Genomic DNA, 21,681 nt, shown 5'->3' with positions numbered 1-21,681 from the left:
TGGGCTGTCCAAGAACCTTGAGTTTGGAACTCGTTCAAATGAGCTCCCCAGGCATAAGGGGAGGCGTCTGTGGTGATGACAAGTTGATGAGGAGGTAGATGGAACAAAAGACCTCTGGAGAGATTTGAGGACATCAACCACCATTGTAGAGACTGACGAAGCATATGGGCAGTGTTCCAGCCCTCTTACCAGTTTCGTTGCTCTCCTTTGGACTCTCTCGAGTACCGCCATGTCCTTCTTGAGGTACGGCGACCAATATTGAACGCAATATTCCAGATGCGGACGCACCATCGCTCGATACAGTGGCAAGATGACTTCCCTCGTCCTGGTTGTTATGCCCCTTTTTATGATGCCCAGCTTATGAGTCCAGTTTGCGGGGAGCTCCTGGGACGGTCAAAGGTGTCTCTAGATTTTTGTAGAAAGTCTCTCGTAGTATATCATGGAGAGGCAATTTTAGAAATTCCCTTGGAGGCTGGTCAAAATCCAGTGCATCGAGAAATGCGTTGGATTTTTTGGATTCAGCCTCCAAGGGAATAGAGAGGGAGTCACACATCTCTTTAAGAAAAGAGGTGAAAGAGGTTGCATCAGGCTTAGAGGATGGATCTAAAACAGAAGGATCCTCGTCCCCCGATGAACACTCACCCTCAGAGAGAAGAGGCTCCTCTGAGTCACCCCACAGATCAGGGTCCCTTACTTGAAAGCTGCGGTCCCGGGACTCCGGTGTGGAGGGTTCTAGGTGTCGAGTTTTGCGAATCGACTTACCAGACCTCTGGGAAACGGTACCGGGAGATGTTATAGGCTGTGTCGGTGCTGAAGTTTGCACAGCCTGGTGTAAGGATCTGGGTTCCGGCGCTAAGATCGGCATGGAAACCGATGAAGCCGAATGCACCGGTACCGACAGAGTGGATGCAGATAAAAGAGGCTGTTCCACCGCTGGTACCGGTGGCTCAGACCGGACCGGGACTGGAAGGCTCGGTTGCAAAAGAGCAGGAAGGAGCTGCTGTAATTGCTCTTTGAGCTGCACTGCAGGACGGCGGCAATTCGCTCGTCCAGGGAAGGCACCGGTACCGCTTTTTTCTTCTGCGGTACCTTCGGTGCCGCTCTACACTCCGAAGAGGAACCCGAGGTCGAGGGGCTCACCTCAATCGGAGTGGAGCGCTTCCGCGGGCGCCTCGAGGTCAGCAGGACTGGGCTCGCTGCTACTGAGACCGGAGGACGCTCCAGCGGGGAAGGCTTCTTAGCCGGCTTACCTGAGGGATGCGACGCCGGCGCGGTGTCGATGAGGTAGGTGCCGACTGCGTCGGTGCCGAAGTCGGGGCCGGTGCCGCCTAATCCGACATATCGGTACCAAATAATAACCGCTGCTGGATCTGTCGGTTTTTTAAGGTTCTCTTTTTGAGAGTGGCACAGCGGGTGCAGGTGGACGCCCGATGGTCAGGACCCAGGCACTGTAAACACCAGTTGTGCGGGTCAGTGAGAGAAATGGGCCTCGCACACCGCTGGCACTTCTTAAATCCGGGTTGGGGGGGCATTAACGTAAAAACGGCTTCTGCCAAATCGAAGGCTGAGGCCTCGATGGTGGCAGCAGGCCCCGTCGGGGCGAACCCGAAAAAAGAAGAAAAAAAGAAAATTCTTTTTTTTTTTTTAAAGAAAATAAGAAAAAGAAAAAAGGGAAATATCAATTTCCGAAACGGTTTACGCGAGCGGGAAGGCGAAAAGAGAAAAAGGTTTCAACAGCCGTTGAAAATGCATCTTCTTAGCTCCGCGGAAACTAAGAAGCTGGGGACCGCGCGCCTCCGTCGGGCGGGAAGGCACTCGCGCGTGCACGGTGCAGCCTGCTAGAACTTTCCAAGTTCTTAGAGTGCAATCACTCTAAAATTGTCCGTACCGGGGCTCCGTCGGTGCCGTCCCCCATCAGTCAAGAATATGCTGCCTGCTTGTCCTGGGATAATATACAGTACTCTGCATGACCGTGAATAAGCAAAAAGTTACTCTATTTTGCATGCATACGCGAAAATGTCTCATGAACAGCAAAATGGGTTACACAAATAAGCAAGTTTGTAAATATGAATGCGCGAATAACAAGAACCCATTGTAAAATCTCCCTGCCAATGAAGAACAACTATTAGAAAGTTAAGCACTTCACCCAGAGGTAAAATACGTAGAAAATGATTCATCCTTTTGAAATTAATCAGTGTCCATGGTAAACCAGATAATAAAGATCAAACTGGTTATCCAGCAGCCATGAATGTAATTCAACATTACCACCTCACTGTAGGTTGAAAAAGATTTAAAGATGAAGTTGGAAATTCAGATGGAATTAGTTAAGCAGCATAAGTCTATATATTCCTATTTTCAGAAACAGGTAAAATGCTTGTTTTCTTCCTTTCAATTTTTAAATGGCTATACTGAGATAAGCCAAACTGTACAGGGGTAGGTCCTTAGGAAAAAGATAAAATGAATTATGTACTTTTCATAGTGAGTGATGTGGGGACAGAGAAAGATATAGGGCTCCTTTTACAAAGGTGCGCTAGGGCCTTAATGTGCGCAATAACGCGCGTTAAATTCCTGATTTTCGGCTACCACGCGCTAGCCACTATCGCCTCCTTTTTAGGAGCGGTAGATTTTTGGCTACCATGCGCTATAGCGCGCGGTAATTTTGTGCATGTGCTAAAAACCCTAGCGCACCTTCGTAAAAGGAGCCCAGTAGTGTGAGGGAGGTGCAACATATTATACCTCCTCTGCCCAGCGACCATGATAAAGCAGCTACAAATAATACAAAATACAGCCCTAAGACTCATGTACTCATTGAAAAAATGTGAGCACATCACAGAAGCATACCATGACTCACACTGGCTCCCAATACAAGCAAGAGTACACTTCAAATTCTACTGCTTACTATTCAAAGCTATTAACGGAGACAGCCCAACCTACTGGAACAACCGACTAATTCAAGCCATCTCAACCAGAAACAGGAGAACCCACTCACTATTCACACACCCGCCAACCAAAAATGTCAAACGAAGAAAACTATATAACAACCTAATGGCCACCAGAGCAGCAAAACTAGACAGACAAATCACCAATCTGCTGTCTTCGACCATAGACTACAAAACCTTCAAAACAAGAAACTAAAATTCTACTCTCAAACAAATACATAAAACCTATTTAACACGATCAGTTCCTTCCCAAGCTCCACCTACCACACTGTCTACTCCTATCAAATCTAAAATGTTCAAATTACCCAACATGTATTACCTTAATTTCTCAACAATTCTTATGTAATCCGCCTATATATCTTGTAACTTCATGACAATTCTTATGTAATCCGCCCTGAACCGCAAGGTAATGCCGGAATAGAAATCACTAATGTAATGTGTCAGAGTCCATAATTTGCCCATAAAGGAATTCAACTGATCAGATCAAGAACCACAGTGCCCATGCAGAAACTTTATACAGTATCTTGATATAGAGCACAAGCAACTTTAGTTGATCAAAATAAGTTAAGGTTATTCCTCAGTTAATTTTATATCCTCTGACAATTTTGTATACAAATAGCCTTGATTCTATATTTTCTGGCCTAGCACTTTTCCCAATTTGTCAATTCAACTTATCATTCCAACAACAGTCCTTGGCCAAAATGCAGCATCTTCAAGAATCCAACTAACACGAACCAAGAATGACCAGCAGGTATTGCTGTTGTGCTATGACTGAGATCCTATTGCCTCAAAGTCTATAAATCTTGAGACTCAGCCAGCCCTGGAAGCAAAGTCTTGGAATGGGAATCAAACTCACATCCTCCACTATAGCTACTGCAAGCCTTCTAATTTTTATATCAATATTTTACATTTTAGATTCTCAGACTATTCCATCCAAACCTCAAGCCTCATCTATTCTTATAGCATTGCTTCCCATGCAACATGAGGAAATCTTTTCTTTGGCCTACATATTGTGTCATGGTCCCACTTCCACTTCTGCTCTCATCATTCACAGTAGTTATAGTTAGAGAACTCCCTGTATTTAAAATGAGGCCTTTGCATTACTTGTGATTCTTTTGTATAACTTATATACCTCCAGCTTGAGTAAAATGATTTTGAAATTTAATATCAGTCTTTCAAGAACTCAAACCATTAGTGACATCCCATTATATGTTTGGTGTCTACAGCCCAAAAATGTTTCATTTCCTGTTGCTTATAGAATGTTTCCTTTTTTTCACAGTAATATTGTAAAGAGTCTTCTGCAAAAAAATGCACTCAAGACAGAACAAATTTTGGTGTTTTTCCAGACTAAAAGTGATCAGGAAAACAGTGTTGACATTTCTCATATCCTTATCGGGAAGGGATGATGGCATGGATAGGCAGACAAGAAAGGCCATATGTGTATCTGTCTTCATTTTTCTATGTTGCTATAAGAACTCCTGCAAACCTAAATTGTTTATTCTTCTGTATGCTCATTAAAGCACCTTCTATCTGGAAATTCTTTACCCAGAAGCTTCCAGGATCTCCAGCCGGACTTTTCTTACTCATGCATCCCACATGGTTTTTCATTATGTGATTTGTACAAACCACACAGCATTCCATAGATTAATTCGAACTGTGAACAATACATGACAGAGAAGAACTAACAGCAGAAAAAGCAGATAAGGAAGAATTGGATGGGATGCTGATCTTCCCAAAATCCAGAAGAATCTATTATCCAGAAAAGATTTCTTCCATACCATGCCAGATAAAAAGGTGCTCTACTAGTTCAGAGCAGATATGATAAAGTGCAACCAAGTACCTCAATCGGAAAAAGCCCACACTGGTACCATAAGTTAGAGAATGACACGGGAATGGGGGAGCAGCGGTAATCCATGGCGATGGGAAAACGTACTAGCAGATGGGCGTGGTAAAAAGCTTTGTTCCTATGGATAAAAACAGAACCAGCAGTTTACCGCTATTCCCTGCAGGCACAAAGCCCTCTTCTTACCTCCAGTGATGCCGGTGCTGTGCTGGGCCTGCCCTCTCTCCACTTCCTCCCCTTGACTCCTTCTGTAAGAGAGGACCCAATTGATCTTGAGCTTCCCTCGACTCTCTCCTCCTCTACAAGGGCCCAATTGACACTTCCCGGAAAACATTTAATATCCTGTGGCAACAAGCTATTTTGTGGGGGTTTAGTTGTGGAGGTGGCAGTGACAGTGAGAAGGGAAAGGAACCGGACTCTGGCATGTATGACATGATGGCGAGGACAACAAATCAGAGTAGTTAGCACTGGAGCAGGAGTCAAAGTGATAGGACGAGTTGTTGTGGCAGCGGCAGCGAGAAGGCGAACAAGGAAGGAGCTGGAGTGAGGTGCAGGGGCAAGCAGGTGGTAGGGAGAAGCCGGAGTGGGCAGCGGCAAGCAGATGGAGTGGAAGCAGGAGCCGAGTGAGAAAAGAAAGAAACAGGAAAGCAGAAGATGAGAAACTGGACCCCAAGATTTTTTTCTTTTAAATTAGAGGCAATCTTTTGCTAATGTAGTACTGGGAAGTGAGTCTAATTTTAAAAATGCTTCTTTTGAATTTAAAAAGCCCAAAAACCCAGGACCCATTTTCTCTTCTGCTTGTCTGCTTTTCCCATCCTTCCCATCCCCCCCAGCCACTTTAAGTTGGGCGGAACAGAGAAAAGCAGGCACGCAGGAGAAAGTGGGCCCTAGGGTTTTTTCTTTTACTTTAAAGGAGGCCATTTTTTGCCAGTGTTGGTGCTGCTGTTGGGTCTGGGGAGCTGGAGGGAGTGAAGATCAAAAGAACAGCTGAGCAGAGGGTCTGGGTGCCTCAGAGTTGTTAAGTTGTAAAGAATGTTGTTCCCTTTTTATATGTTAATAAAAAGACAAGTATACAAAAATCATACCTGTTTGAGGCTTGTATGGATGCTGCTGGGGACAGACTTCAAGGGGACGGGGCTCGCAGGGATGGGGACAAATCTTTTCCCTTGTCATTCTCTACTATAAGTTACTAATGTAGCAAATAAACAACATCAAATTCATTTAATTAAGAAAACCAGTGGAATTCTTAGGTTAAAGCTTTTCTGTTTAGAAAAGAGAAGGGATATGATGGAAGTTTACAAATGTATGCATGGTATGGAATAATTAAATAATGAGGTTTTACCACCAGTTGGCAGGTGGCTCAGTTCCTAAGAGAACGTTACTGAAATGGAACCTTTGTCTTCCTACCAGCAGGGGCCTATTTTACTTGGTTGGCTGGTTGTTTATCCACTCCATGGTTAGCCCTCTTGGAGGCCATCTTATTCCTATTTGGGTACCTGTATAAATCCAGGCTATTTTTTCTCCTTACAAGAGCTTGGGCTTCACCAGTCTAACACAGCCTCATGCATTTGATTCTTTGCTGTAATCCTTGTGTTCTTTATCTGGATTATTAACTGCAAAGGGTTTCTCACTCCAGAATCAGATTCCCTAACATATCTGGCCCTACTCTGGTGTTCTCTCTAGATGTGGGTGCACCCACCCTGGGATCTAATTTCTTGCAAAAGCCTGCCAGCATTCAGCACAGGGTTGAACAAAAAAAGGAAGGCAGTCAGCACAGGTAAAAAGATATGCTATGTCCAATGTGTAGTCTTGTCTATGAATCTTAACCTATTCTTTCTAAGTTTCTCTTACTAACAAGATCAATCACAAATAAGTGACAGTTTAACCTTTCATAAAATGGAAGAGGACACTCCATAAAACTAAAAATCAAGAATTTTTTTTTTTCATGCAGCACATAAAGACAGTGGAACCTTTTGCACTGGAGTCTTATTGTGCATTGCCATAGGTGAATTTCTTCAAAAATATGATCCTTGAAAGCTCATGCTTTAAACTGGTTAGTTATAAGGTGTTACTTGCCACTGTCAACTAAGAAACCAGTTGTAAAATCAGTAAAGGTGACCGACAGCAGAGTTCATGAGAGGTTTAGATGAATTTCTGGAAGAAAGTCCATAACATTAGCAGCCAGGTAGACTTGGGAAAGGAGCTATAAGAAAACTAATCTATTTTTTGAGATATAGTGGGTAATTGTGACCAGGTCAGCCATAGTCAGACAGGATGCAGGGCTTGATGATTGATCTGACTCAGTATGGCTTGTCATCTCTTTGTGAATCACACCATGTCAATCATGTGACACTAGCTAATATATAGAACTGTAGGGTATCATAAAACTCTTCAGGCATCCATAGCTACATTCTGATTGTTTATATTTAAAAAAAGCAACAGAATAGATGAAGTTATAGTAACCATAAGCAGCCCAGCAAGAGAACATATACTGAGAAAAACACCCAAAGTAGGACTGGGCCAAACCACAAGCAAGAGGACGAACAGGATATACTGTCAGTTTACGGTGGTAGAGACAACAGATAACATTCACTTACCTATAGATGGGGATTTGAAAGGGTATTTATCAGGTAGATCCACTCTAACTTTCCACACACCGCCTTCATACGGCGCTATAATAAAAAAGGAAAATGAAGGGCTCAGAGTCCATGTTCATTTCAAACATCATGCACAGGACTTTCTTTAATGCAATCTGGCATGCAGCCACCACCACAATATTGCTGGCCATAACCATTCAAATCAACTGAGGAAAAGTAAAAGGACTAAATCTTTTGTCAACCATACTGAATTTTTGTCTGCCACACTAAAAGCAATAAGTTAAAATTTATTTGTAAGCCAACTGAAAAAAAGTACATACCAGTTAATAGCTAGCAAACTGCTGGTGTGCTTAACACTAGGTGAAACACAAACAAATCTGATCGTTTTGGGATATGAAAGTTAGGAAAGAGAGTTAAGATCCGATGCCCTTTTATTGCTTTTTTTATTAATCAGAGTAAACATGATAGCTTCAGGAGTGTTCTGAATGTATTTCAGTATTGAAAACATGACTCTCAGCAGAAAGATCAGTTAAAAGCAGATACACAGTAGTTAGCAGGAGATTATTAGTAGTAACTAAGGATAACGGGGAGCATGGTGTTAGGGTAATACAGCAGAACATATCATCTTAGGTACATGCATGTTCTAAGTCTACCACCCAGGGATTTTTCCCTGTCATGTCATCTCCCAGTCACTGGAAGTCTCAACTGAAAACCCTGTAACCATGGGCCCTACATTTGCCTGTACAATGGGCTTCCTTCTCTGCCCACCAGAGACCGTAAAAGCGGTTCCCACAGTACTTCCAATCTCAGGAGTGGAAGACCTAACCCAAGGAGTTTATCAAAATATCTCCACATGGCACTGGGTCAGTCATGAAAGCACAGTTACTTACCGTAACAGGTGTTATCCAGGGACAGCAGGCATATATTCTCACATGTGGGTGACGTCATCTACGGAGCCCCAGCGCGGACAGCTTTTCAAGCAAACTTGATTGAAGTTTCAAGTTTGCTACACTGCACCACGCATGTGCATGCCTTCTTGCCCACTAAAGGGCGCATCCCCACCTCGTGGTCCTCAGTTCCATAATCAGCAAAGAAGCCATCCCCGGGGAGGAGGGCGGGTTGTGAGAATATATGCCTGCTGTCCCTGGATAACACCTGTTACGGTAAGTAACTGTGCTTTATCCCAGGACAAGCAGGCATGATATTCTCACATGTGGGTGACCTCCAAGCTAACCCAAAAAAAAGGGCAGGCGGGAGGATGGCAATTTAGGAAAACAGGTTACGTAACACTGACTGGCCAAACCGGCCGTCACTTCTGGACAAAGTGTCCAGACAGTAGTGGGAGGTGAACGTATGAACCGAAGACCAAGTGGCAGCCTTGCATATGTCCTCCACAGGAGTAGACCGGAGGAAAGCAACCGAAGCTGCCATAGCCCGGACCTTATGCCCCGTGACTCGACCATGGAGCGTGAGACCAGCCTGAGCGTAGCAAAAAGAAATACAAGCAGCCAACCAGTTGGACAAGGTGCGCTTGGAAACAGGATGTCCCAATCGATTAGGATCAAAGGACAAAAACAATTGAGGAACCTTCCGATGAGACTTGGTACGTTGGAGATAAAAGGCCAACGCCCTCTTACAGTCAAGCGTGTGAAGCGCCGCCTCACCAGGATGAGAGTGGGGCTTCGGGAAGAACACCGGAAGAACAATGGACTGATTGAGGTGGAAAGCAGACACAACCTTAGGTAAAAATTTAGGATGGGTGCGAAGAACCACCTTGTCATGATGAAACACCGTAAAAGGTGGATCCGCAACCAAAGCCTGCAGCTCACTAATCCGAATAGCGGACGTGAGCGCAAGCAAAAAGACCACCTTCCAAGTGAGAAACTTAAGAAGGGATTTGTCGATAGGCTCAAAAGGAGGTTTCATCAGTTGAGACAAGACCACATTAAGGTCCCAAACTACAGGAGGAGGTTTCAGAGGAGGATGAACATTCACGAGACCCTTCATGAAACGAGTTACCAAAGGATGAAGAGAGAGAGATCGACCCTCTAGCGGGCAATGGAATGCCGCAATGGCACTGAGATGCACCCGAATGGAAGTCATCTTCAGCCCAGACTTAGACAGATGTAACAAATATTCCAGCACCGAAGACACTGGGACCGAACTCGGGTCCAGATGGTTCGAGGAACACCAGGATGAAAATCTGGTCCACTTCTGGGAATAACAAAGCCTAGTCGAGACCTTGCGCGAGGCGTCCAAAATCTCCCTTACAGACTGAGAAATAGGAATCGAAGTCAAGGGGAAAGGAACCAAGCGGTCAGATGTAAAGACTGAAGATTGGGATGTAACAGCGAACCCCGACTCTGTGATAGCAGAGAGGGAAAAACCGGCAGAAGCAGAGGTTCCCTGACATTGAGTTGAAGGAGAAGGGAGAACCAGTGCTGCCGCGGCCAACGAGGCGCAATGAGAATCATAGTGGCTCTGTTCGATTTGAGATGTACCAACGTTCTCAAGATCAGAGGAAACGGAGGGAACGCATAGAGGAACCTCCCCCTCCAGTCGAGGAGGAAGGCATCAGCCTTGAGACGGTCCCGGGAGTACATCCGAGAACAATAGAGGGGCAGTTTGCGAGTCTCCGGGGAGGCAAATAGATCCACCTGAGGAGTCCCCCACCGGTCGAAGACCTCGTGCAGAACCCAGGAGTTCAATGACCACTCGTGCGGCTGGAGAAGACGGCTGAGTTTGTCTGCCAGGCAGTTCCTCTCTCCCTGAATATAAACCGCACGTAGGAAGATGTTCTGGGAGACCGCCCATTCCCAAAGGCGCAGGGCTTCCCGGCACAGGGACCAAGAACCCGTTCCCCCTTGTTTGTTCACATAATACATCGCCACCTGATTGTCCGTCCACACGAGGACTACCTGATCGTGGAGTAGGTGGCAGAACGCTCGAGCCGCCAGAAAAATGGCACGAAGCTCCAACACATTGATGCGACAAAGACGGTCCTCTGCCGACCATAGACCCTGGGTCCGCAGACCGTCGAGGTGAGCTCCCCACGCGTACTCCGAAGAGTCCGTGGTCAGGACCTTGCGATGCAGAGGAACGAGAAAGAGCAAACCCCCGGAAAGATTTGAAGAGTTTGTCCACCAACGGAGCGAGCGCCTCAAAAAAGGAGTCACCGCTATCGGACAAGAAACTGGATCGCAATCCTGACGCCACTGAGAAGCCAAGGTCCACTGAGGAAGCCTCAGGTGCAACCTGGCGAACGGAGTGACATGGACCGTCGATGCCATGTGGCCCAGAAGCATCATCATGCGCTGAGCCGACACTGCGGGCATCAGCGAAACACGGCGACTCAACCGAAGCAGGGCCTCCAACCGAGGAGGAGGGAGGAACGAACGGAGGCGAACCGTGTCCAGCACGGCTCCGATAAATTGAAGGGATTGAGCCAGGCACAACTGAGACTTGGGGAAGTTCACCTCGAACCCCAGACGTTGAAGGAAGATAATAGTCTGTTGGGTCGCTGAGATAACCCCCTCCCTGGTCGGGGCTTTGATCAGCCAATCGTCCAGGTAGGGAAAGACCTGTAGCCCCCGAGATCGTAGGGCTGCCGCGACCACCACCATACACTTCCTGAAGACTCGAGGGGACGAAGCCAGTCCGAATGGGAGGACCCGATACTGAAGGTGCAACTCCCCCACCTGAAACCGTAAGAATTTGCGGAAGGCTGGATGCACCGGAACATGAGTATAAGCTTCCTTCAAGTCCAGGGAGCACATCCAGTCTCCTTCTTCCAAAAGAGGGTATAAAACCGGAAGTGACAACATACGGAACTTCTCCCGGACCAGGAATTTGTTGAGCCCTCTGAGGTCCAAAATGGGGCGTAAGTCCCCGGTCTTCTTTGGGACCAAAAAGTAACGGGAGTAAAACCCCCGTCCCCGCTGGTCGGGGGGTACAGGTTCCACCGCCCGAAGGCTCAACAAGGCCCTGGCTTCCGCGAGAAGCAGAGGAAGCCGGGCTCGATCGAACGGGTAAGCCCCCGGTGGATGTTCCGGCGGCGTGGCTGAAAAATTGAGCGAGTAGCCCTCGGAGATGATCCAGAGCACCCAAGCATCTGAGGTGATCCCGGTCCAGGCCGCATGAAAGGCCCGCAGCCGACCCCCGATGGGAAGGGGGTCCGAAGAGAGTGCGGAGGGGGCCCGCCCCCTTCTGCACCGCACGTCAAAAAGACGGCACCGGCTTGGACGCCCCTTGCGTCTGAGGTTTCGGGTGTCCCCCTCTACCCTGTTGCGGGGGGCGCCGGGGTGGAGGCCTAGAGAAAGCCGGCGTGGACTTTTGCGGGTATCGCCGCGGGGGAGGTCTAAATGGCTTCTGCGGCGGGGCCCGAGGTTTAGGACGGACCAAGGAGGCAATGGAGCGCTCCTGTTCCGACAGACGTTAGGTCGCCGCCTCCAGGGACTCATCAAACAATTCTGAGCCCACACACAGTAGATTGGTCAGACGCTCCTGCAAGTTCGAGTCCATATCAACCGTACGGAGCCATGCCAGCCGGCGCATCGCCACTGCAAAGGCGGAGACCCTCGAGGCCAGTTCAAATGCGTCGTAAACAGCGTGGAACAGGTACAGACGCAATTGAGACAAGTTGGCCATGAAAGTAGCAAACCCCTCCTTATGGGAATCTGGCATGACCCCATGATAACGGGGCAAGTCTTTCACCATGCGTCGAAGATAGGAGGAAAATGTAAAGGCATAATTGAGGACCCTGGTAGCCATCAATGAATTGGAATAGAGGCGGCGACCAAACTTGTCCAGGGTCCGCCCTTCCCGTCCGGGAGGGGCTGCCGCCGAAACCCTCGAGGGCTGCGATTTCTTCAGCGCCAACTCAACAAGTAACGACTGGTGAGACAGTTGTGTCTTCTCGAAGCCCTTACATGGGATGGTCCGGTACTTGGACTCCATCTTAGACGGCACCGCTGTGACTGTAAGAGGGGATTCCAAATTTCTCAGGAAGGTCTGGTGGAGGACCTTATTGAGAGGCAGCCGAGGAGTTTCTCTCTGGGGAGTGGGCAAGTCTTGCTCCTCCAAAAACTCCTTCGTATATTGAGAACCCGCGAGTAAGTCCAGGTCCAAAGCACGTGCCATATCCTGCACGAATCTGGAAAATGAGGAGGGCCTGGAAGGCGGGGAAGGAGTTCGGGAAGCCCGTGCCGCCAAAAAGGAGGGGGAAACCTCACGGGAATACTGAGGCTCCCTACTAGACCTCGAACCCCAGGAGGCCACATCCAGGGACCTTGAAGGGGTCGGGGATCGCCTATGCCCCGAGGAGCCCTTGGTAGAAGTCCCCGGGGTACGAGGCACCGAGGCACGCCCCCTCCGTCTCAGCGAAGAGCCTCTCGAACCCCTGCCCTCGGAGGAACGGAAAAGCCTCGGATTGTCGAGGCGGAGCTCCGAGACCCGCAACGTCTCACCCCCGGTCGGCGAGGAGCGACCGCGTCTCCGAGGAGAACCCCGAGAACGCTTGGGCTTCCTCGCCCAAGGCCGGCCCGAGGGCGAGAAGCCCCGGGAGGACCTCGAGGAAGAGGAAGAAGAAGAGATCCTCCTAACCCAACGCACCTTGTCCCGAGGCCGCACGCTCCGCTCAGGTTGGTCAACCGAGGCCGAGGTCGAGGGCAAGGTCGGGGTCGAGACCGGGAGAGCCCCGGGGGCCGAAGCCGAGGGGACCGAGGCCGCCGACGCCGGAGCAGTCGAGGACAAGGCCGGAGCAGTCGAGGCCGAAGCCGGCTGCAGGTGTGCGAGGGCCCCGGACAGCTCCGAGGCAATCAGCGCTCGGAGCAGGTCCTGAAAGACCGGGACCCCCATCATGGCGGGTAGGTCCGGGGCCGTCAGGTGCTCCCTGGAGGGTGACCTCGGTCTCGAGTATTCCCTCGGGGCACCCGACTTCGACACTCGGGGCGGGGCCGAGTACGACCCACCCGCCGTCGAGGAGCCCGAGGATGGCTTCTTCGCAGACCCTGGAGTCGAGGAAGGAAGCGAGGACTTACCCTGGGCCGGCTTCGTCGAGGTAGCAGGCTTGGATGAAGCCGAAGGTCGCGGCGAGGTCGAGGTACACGAGGCCGAGTTTCAAGCCGGGGCCGAGGCCGACGTCGAGGCCTTTGCCACCGCGGGGTCCACAGCGAAGAGCTCCGCCATTCGGGCACGGCGTCGGCGGAGCGCTCTAGACTGAAAAGTCGAGCACCTATCACAGGACTCTGTAGGATGCTCAGGACCCAGGCAGATCAAGCACCACTGGTGTGGATCGGTGATAGAGAGCAACCGATCACACCGGGTGCACTTTTTAAAGCCCGTCAAGGGACGGGACATGAACTCAAAAAATGGCCGGGAACGAACGATGTCCCGCGGCCGCGGCTACCGGGAGCCCCCGGAGCCGAACAAAAACCTTTTTTTTTTTTTGTACGTTAACTAATACACGAACGAAGAAAAACAAGAAATGAAGCACAGCGACCGAGCGAAAACACCCAGCCACGGTGTCAGAAGGCAAAAGCTAAAGAGCAGAATTTCCACAGGGCTTCTGGCTCCGCGGAAAAAACTGAACTGAGGACCACGAGGTGGGGATGCGCCCTCTAGTGGGCAAGAAGGCATGCACATGCGTGGTGCAGTGTAGCAAACTTGAAACTTCAATCAAGTTTGCTTGAAAAGCTGTCCGCGCTGGGGCTCCGTAGATGACGTCACCCACATGTGAGAATATCATGCCTGCTTGTCCTGGGATAATTATTTATTTGGATTCAAACAAGGTAGCATACAGCAGGAACTGCAAGCTTTAACAGAACAGTGAAATGATCAAGCATAAGCATAAATACAATTGTGAAGCAAACTTGGGGATGGGAAATTGAATTCTAGATATGGTAGTTCCATGATACAGTGTCAAAAATAACCAGTCTAAGGAAGAAAACCTTCTACAATATGAGAAGACATAAGACTCATGAGCCCTTTTTTTAAAAGCACCACTTTGTCGTACTAACACAAATGCTCATACTATCCCAGCTGGACTATTGCAACTCCCTCCATGCGGGTCTAAACTCTACTCTCCTGAACAAACTACAGATGATTCAAAACACAGCAGTCAGACTGATATTCAAACTAAAAAAATCTGACTCCATCTCATCCTACTGTAAGAACTTACACTGGCTGCCTGTCAAAACTCATATCACCTTCAAACTATCATGCATGTTTCAAAACCTATATGTAAAAACTGCTGAACTGCTCAAACTTATTTGTCAAATCCTGGTCTACATCAATGAGAAAATTGAAAATCACTTCAACTGCCTATTCCCTTCTCCCAAAGGGGTTAAATATAAACACATATTTGACTCGCATTTCACATATCTTGGCACCAAGACCTGGAACAACCTCCCGACTGACATCAGGATAGAAACATTCTATAATAGATTCCGAAAAAAATAAAAAAAAACCAACTCTTCTTTGAAAGCATACACACCGCAGACAACTAACTCAAAATAATTAATATCACTAAATCAAACCCTGTACTCAAACATTATACCAGTACAAAAATCCTCCATTCTCTTCTCTATTACCCTATCCATAATTCTGACCTCCTCAAAACTACTATAAAGTAGCATATTCATTCTGTAACTCAAAATATTGTAAGTCGCCTTGAACCTGTTTAGGCATAGCACGACTCAAATACCAGATTAGATTAGAAATACATCAACACAGATCATACAACAGAAATAATCAGCAAGGAAAGCACATTCATATAACATATGATACAAAGTCAGGATAATATATTGAATTAAACACCTTAATAGGCATGCATTAGAACATTCAAATAGATATGATAAACATTAAAAAAACAATTTCACCCAATGAAGTTATAATCCCTAATCCAACATATCACAAAAATAATAGAACTGTTAAAAAACTCTGATTTTCAAGGTCCTCAGACAAAATAGATGAGGGTATTTGAAGAATAAGTTAGCCCTGTACCAACTTGGAGACTTCTAAGGTCCTCATAAAGAGAATTATTGTCTGTACCCTCATCAAAAGAAATTGAACAACACGATATCCACCTGTGAGCCTTCCCAGAAGTAACCCCAGACTCTGTACTTACTTCCACATGGGCTACATCTAACTCAAGACTACCTCTACTCCAGAAAACAGATGAAATAAAAGCCTGGATTTTCTCCCAAATGATTAATACATGCAGTGACTGACTAGCACATCCTGAAACTTAGACCAGTTCCTCATATCTCGTTTAACTCTATAACATTTGCCTTGAGTTTAGCTACGCATCTGTTTATCCCAATTAACTTTGTATTACCCATTTTCCTCCCATCCACATACATCAGCATCTGGCCCCTCAGCTACACAGTAAGATTATCAATGAATTGAAAGGAACAGCATTAGCTTCATATCTGTATCTGAAAGTTGTGTGTGCTTATAAGGTTTACTAAAACACACAAAAAAGAGACAAGTTTGAGAACAACCGAATGAGACACATTTCTTTTATTTGACCAACAAAAAGAAACACTCATCTGTAATGGTCCCAACTAGGATCCCAGTTTCGGCACAAGTCTTCCTCAGGGGTTTCACTTTGGTTTTGCTTGAGTATAACAAGGCTAGTTGCGTATACCTCATTAACAAGTATCTCATTAGTCCCCTGAGGAAGGCTTGTGCCGAAGATATGAGGAACTAGTCTTAGTTACAGTCAGTCCAGATGCTAATTGAGTGGACAGTCAGTGGCCACATGTATTAAGGCTTGGGAGTTAAGCCAAGCTTTCACCTGCTTCCTGAAGTAGGAGGGAATAGTAAAATAGGCATAGCACCTCTGGAAGTGAGTTAAGAGCATGAAATCTATGCCTGAGGTAGCTTGATGGCAGCTAACACATTGTGCAATTTGCCAAGGACCTTAGAGGCTTGTTCAACGGTAACTAAAGAATGTTACTTAGGCCGAGAATCTTGAAAACCAAAGCCAGTTTTAAATATAGGCCTGCAGATACTGGAAGCCAGTGCAATTTTTGTAAGAAAGGGTGTGATGTAGCCATGTTTGCAGCCCTCAGTCATGCTTAAGCCAAGATGTTTGGGGGGGTCAAAAATTGTGATCAAGAAAGATTATACACTTCCCCCTCCATATTCGTGGGGCCCACAAATATTGAAAAACCACAAATAACTTTTAGGGCAGACTGACTCATCCCTGCCTCCCGGACCTCTCCAAACCTTACCTGGTGGTATAGTGGTGAAGCAGGGCAGGAGTGATCTTCCTATGCTCCTGCCCCGTGCAGAGCCGTCAACAAAAATGGCTGCCACGAGTTCCCACCGTAGTCCCACAAGACCACAGCAGCCATTTTTGTTGACAGCTCTGCACGGAGCAGGAGTGTAAGAAGATCGTTCCAGCCCCGCTTCATCACTAGGCCACCAGGTACATTGTGGAGAAGTCTGGGAGGCGGGGTTGGGTCAGAGTTTAGAAACTCAAAAGTCCTAAACTCGCAATTTTGGAGGGAGAAATATAGTTGAGAGTCAGAAGAAATCTGTGCTTCCACCTCCCTGTGGTGACCAACTCTTCCCTCTCACTTCCCGCCCCCACCCCACCCCCATCCACACCAACCAGCATTTCTTACTGCTTCTTCCTAGCTGCTCTTGTCGTCGATGACAACAGGGAAATAAAAGCAAACTGAATTGGTGTAGGGCCTTGAGCATTCGTGCATGCTCAAAGCCCCAGACCAGTCCAACTTACTTTCATTTGTGTCAGTGGTGAAAGCAGCAGCAGCAGTGGTAAGAAATACCAGTCACCATAAGGCAGGTAGGAAAGGGAAAGAAGTGGCTGTTACTGTAGGTGGAGGGGAGGCGGCAGAAAAAAGCTGCATGCAAAGGGGAAAGGGAGAAATGCAGGACAACCACAGGGGAGGAAAGAATATACAATAATGTAACCATGCCTCCCCCCCCCCCCCGAAGCTTATACTTGAGCCAGTTTCCCCCTCTTTTGGGGGGAGGGGAACTTAATTGGGCTTATATTCGAGTATATATGGTAGTTGCAACTGGAAAGGCCGGTTCTGTTGTGAAGGTTGCAGACCATTTACTATTCTGAATAGCTGTTTAGTTGAATTTGCAGCCTGTACTAAGAAATATTTTTGGCTACTGATCTGCATGCCTGTCACCTCACATATGAAAATCTCTCTCATACATATTAGAGAGATCCAGAAAAACCAATTGGCTGGTGGCCCCCAGGAAAGATTAGAGAAGCAATGATCTGGTGAAACCTCCCCTTCACACTCCAAACTTGACCACCTCCTTGAACCACAAAAAATAAATCCCAGGTTGTGTAGTGAGCCCTCTCACCCTCTCTGTTTCTACCCTAACCATATCCAAAAGTTGCTAGGCAGGAGTCATGCCCACTTGGCTTCTACTTTCAGTGATGTTGCACAAAATGGGGGCACCAGACCCAAAGCCATGGATAGACACTACTCCTCCTTTTGGAAATGGGTGAGGAAGCTTATAGGGGTCCATTAGACTACCACAGATTTGTGGTTGGGGCTAGAGGGAGCTCATTAAACCATAGGGGTCATGTGGAAGAGGGGCCATAGGTATCTGGCAGGCTGGTTTCTTTGTCTCCCTTCTTGTCAGCGAGTGAGGCAACTCCCTGCTCATGCAGCGAGAGGAAGAGACCTCTGAAATAAATAGCCACATATATAAGCTGCATATGTGCTGTTTACTAAAACAGCATACTAACTGGCATGTTTGTTTGCCATCAAGAAGTTAAAATTCTGCATCTCTCTTGAAGTTGGAAGCCATATGCACAGGATAAGAACATTAGAAGACTTCAGAGCTGGAATTTAACATCTTAGGGCCTGTAAGGAAAAAAAAAGGTAAAAATATATGGCATAAAGAACAACATTTGTGATTCAACTTACTCCCTTGTGGTCCATAAAACTTCACTACGAATTCATTGAGTCCTCCTAAGATTGTGACTTCATGTTTGCTTTCAATACTGAAGCATCAGGTGAAGGAAAGCGAAATCCAGTACTTGTAAAATTTAATACACTCCATAAACTAGCAAAACATCTGAATGAATTACAAATGCAGCAAAAAAAAAAAAAAAAAAAAAATTTCCAAATTCAGAAACCTCTATTGCTTCTGCTTTGACAAGACACTGGGCCTGATTCTCTAAGTGCGAATCCCAATTGCAGGTGGCAGTAAGCGTCCTACCGCCATCTGGCAACCAACCTGGATGCATGTTTTTAGAAAAGCATTCTCCCAAGGAAGGATGCCTATACTGTAGGCATTTGCCTTGGGTCTAGGGAGCCGCGTAGGGACACAATCTCGCCCAAGGGTGTGGTTTCACCTGGAAGTGACCTTGGGTGAGTTTAAGCGTCCTTACGCATCTCTCTAGAGCCGCAACAGATGCCTGAAGTGTAGGCCTGCAAAATGCTGGCCTACATTTCAATCAGAAAAGTAGATGCAGCCAGCTGAGCTGATCACAGCACAGGAATCCCTGATCAGCTGAGTGGTTTCAGGGAGTCTTACCGGCTCATCTGATCAATCCTACTTTAGCTGAGGCGACAGTCAACCTTTTCACAAAATGTATTTCTGAAGCCATCTCTCAGTCTCCCCAATGTGTTTTTCTTTTTCTCGCCACCTTAAAATTACATTTTATGTCACACACAAATAGTAGCACAAAGGAATTTTATATATTGTCCCCCCTAACCACTATGTTTCATTGTATCAAAGTTTCTATGCTGCAAAAGCTGTAACAGCTCCCACAGAAATACACCAAACTATTTTTTGAGGGCGTTTATTTCTCTAGAAGCCACCCATCTACCCCTGTCCATCCAATATATCCCATTTTTTTATTTCTCATGGTCCCCCCTCCCCTCAAAACCAAGGCCAAATTTGGTCCCATTCCCTTAAGTTTTCAAAGTTATTTTGCCACCAGCCATTCACAGCCCCTTATGTATAATTCTTTCCAATATGCTGAGCTGGAAAGAACACAAGGATTCCAGATAACTAGTCTAGGAGCTTCATTTCCCACAGCTATGGCCTTAGACCACAACCAAACCAGTGTAATTCCCATTCCCTATCTACATTCACACACCCTTGAAGCACCAAATCCCTCCCCCAAAAAAAGATTAAACGTAAAAGAAAAGCAAGACACAGTTTAACACTCCACAGTGCCACAAGAAACACTGACATATTTGCATACATTTGGGTCTAATTTTAATTTGCATATTTTATTTATGCTTAGAGCAGTATTTCTCAACCTGGTCCTCAGGGCACACACAGCCAGTCAGGTTTGTCTTCCGGCAACTGTTGAGATTTGGAATCCCCAAAATCCTTAACCAATTTCTCCATGTCCTCTCCAAATAACGAGCGGCCCTTAAAAGGTAGCCATACCAAACGTTGTTTTGAAGCAGCATCTGCCGCCCAATGGTGAAGCCACAAGGTAACGGCAAAATAAAAATCACTAATGTAATGTAATAATGAGCTCCAAGAAGCCACAGTGAGAGACATTTGTTTAGCCGAGGCACGAATGATATCATACAAGGCATCTGCCAGATACGCCAGCCGAGTCTCAACATCTAGGAATTCCAGCGGAAGAGCAGCTCTGGACTCCACCATCCCATCCAAAATCTATTGAATCCATTGAAGACAAGCACAGGCCACATAAGAACTACACACAGCCGCCTGTAAAGTTAAAGCCACAACCTCAAAAGACAACTTCATGGAGGTCTCCAGCTTTCTATCGTGTCTTTCAGCGCCACCCCTCCCTCCATGGGCAACGTGGTTTTCTTGGTAACTGCAGCCACCAGAGCATCCAATTTAGGAAGCTTAGACCTATCAAGCTCGTCCTGAGCCACTGGATATAACTGCCTGATAGCCTTCACCACCCGGAGGCCTGCCTCCAGCGTGGACCACTGAGCCAAAATTAGCTCCTGCGTGGCTTCATGGGCTAGGAACGTTATGAGGTTGTACCAGCCATGAGAAGGTTAGCAGCCGCTGAAAACTGTGTGTCAGATTGTGAAATATTAATTTGTCCCTGTATCATTCTCTATTCCAGTCCTCAAGGTCTATGGGCAAGTCAGATTTTCAAGATCTGCACAATAAATATGCAGTAAAGATTTGCAAGCCCAGAATTAAACAGCCCTCTCATATACCATATTCTGTGCATCTGTTACTCTGCCACTTTCATAAGAACTGGAAAACAAGTTTGCAGGGCCCTCTCTTGCGCAGTATATTTTGTAACATTCGAACCTGCAAACCTTGAACAGACCCATACCATAGCTTCAACCATCTGCTATCCTACCAAGAATCTTTTAAACTGAAGTAATGAAACTCAGTAGTGTTGATTTAAAGCACCTAAGCGCCCACATTTATCTATTGGGATTTATCTGTGTTTAAATATTCAAGACTCATCCAAGTCATCTCATGTTTCTAACTCTGCCTGGCAATTTTTGTACATTCCAGCAACAGTTGTGGGAAAACACTTGAGCCAGAAGTCCCTAGAGAACCTGTACTCGCATTCTACTTCTACCAGGGATTCCCTAGAATCAATATTCATATACCAAGATTACAGGAACAGTGCTACAAAAGACCTGCACTGGGAAAACGTGATTTCAGGCTGAAGGAAAAGTCAGACTCGTATCAAGAACATCTATTGTTTCTCAATGTTAGGCTACTATTTCATTTTCAAGAGAATTAAGATAGCAACCCGATGGCAAGTTGCAAAATGGTCAGGCCAGTTGCCCAGCAGTGATCTGTCCACTCTGAGCAGATACAAGCTCCAACACAGAGATGAAAACACACACCACCCATTTCCCCTGTGTCCTTTACCCTTAAAGGTATGATACTACAGTAGTTTACTAGCACAATTGTCTTAAAGTTTGCAACGGTCACATTATGCAAGTTACTTCTGTGTTTCCTTTCCAGGAACCCTCTGCATTTATTCCATGCTTTTTTTAATTCAATTACATTTGTCTCTATCTTCCCTTCCAGTCATAAGAGGGGAGGTGGGACCACAGTCATAAGAGGGGGAGATGGGACCACATTGACTTGTTGGTTTGTTGTTTTTTTTAAACAAAAATAAAGCAGCCTGAACTCTGTTCCTCTATCATTCAACCTGAAACTGCTGACCAAGTAGCAACAGTTTTATCTTGGAACACCTGCTTCCTTGTTGCTCTTTCATAGCATTGGTTCAACTATGTTTAGAAGGCAGTGTGAAGCCTAGATATCTTTCCTTCCTGAGATGGAAGCACACTGCTTGCTTCTTTCCTCACAAAGACCAGACAAGCATAGG

General features: G+C 46.6%; 1 protein-coding gene across 2 annotated transcripts in view; it reads right to left on the bottom strand.

The window, feature by feature from the left end:
* UBE2H (ubiquitin conjugating enzyme E2 H) overlaps window positions 1-21,681 on the bottom strand; it is a 100,304-nt gene that overhangs the window by 53,907 nt on the left and 24,716 nt on the right. Inside the window, exons 2-3 of one of the 2 annotated variants that reach the window (XM_033958141.1) lie at window positions 18,302-18,378; window positions 7,380-7,454 (exon numbers count right to left, since the gene is read on the bottom strand). In XM_033958141.1, the coding sequence (XP_033814032.1) occupies window positions 7,380-7,454; window positions 18,302-18,378 (152 nt within the window). Of the gene's footprint in view, window positions 1-7,379; window positions 7,455-18,120; window positions 18,176-18,301; window positions 18,379-21,681 lie in introns of those variants that run through there. The other variant, XM_033958142.1, reaches the window with a different exon arrangement.

Source organism: Geotrypetes seraphini, chromosome 9 (assembly GCF_902459505.1).
Source record: "Geotrypetes seraphini chromosome 9, aGeoSer1.1, whole genome shotgun sequence".
NCBI classification, from domain to species: Eukaryota; Metazoa; Chordata; class Amphibia; order Gymnophiona; family Dermophiidae; genus Geotrypetes; species Geotrypetes seraphini.
Note: the sequence above shows the minus strand (reverse complement) of the source record. Positions and strands in the feature narration are given on the sequence as shown.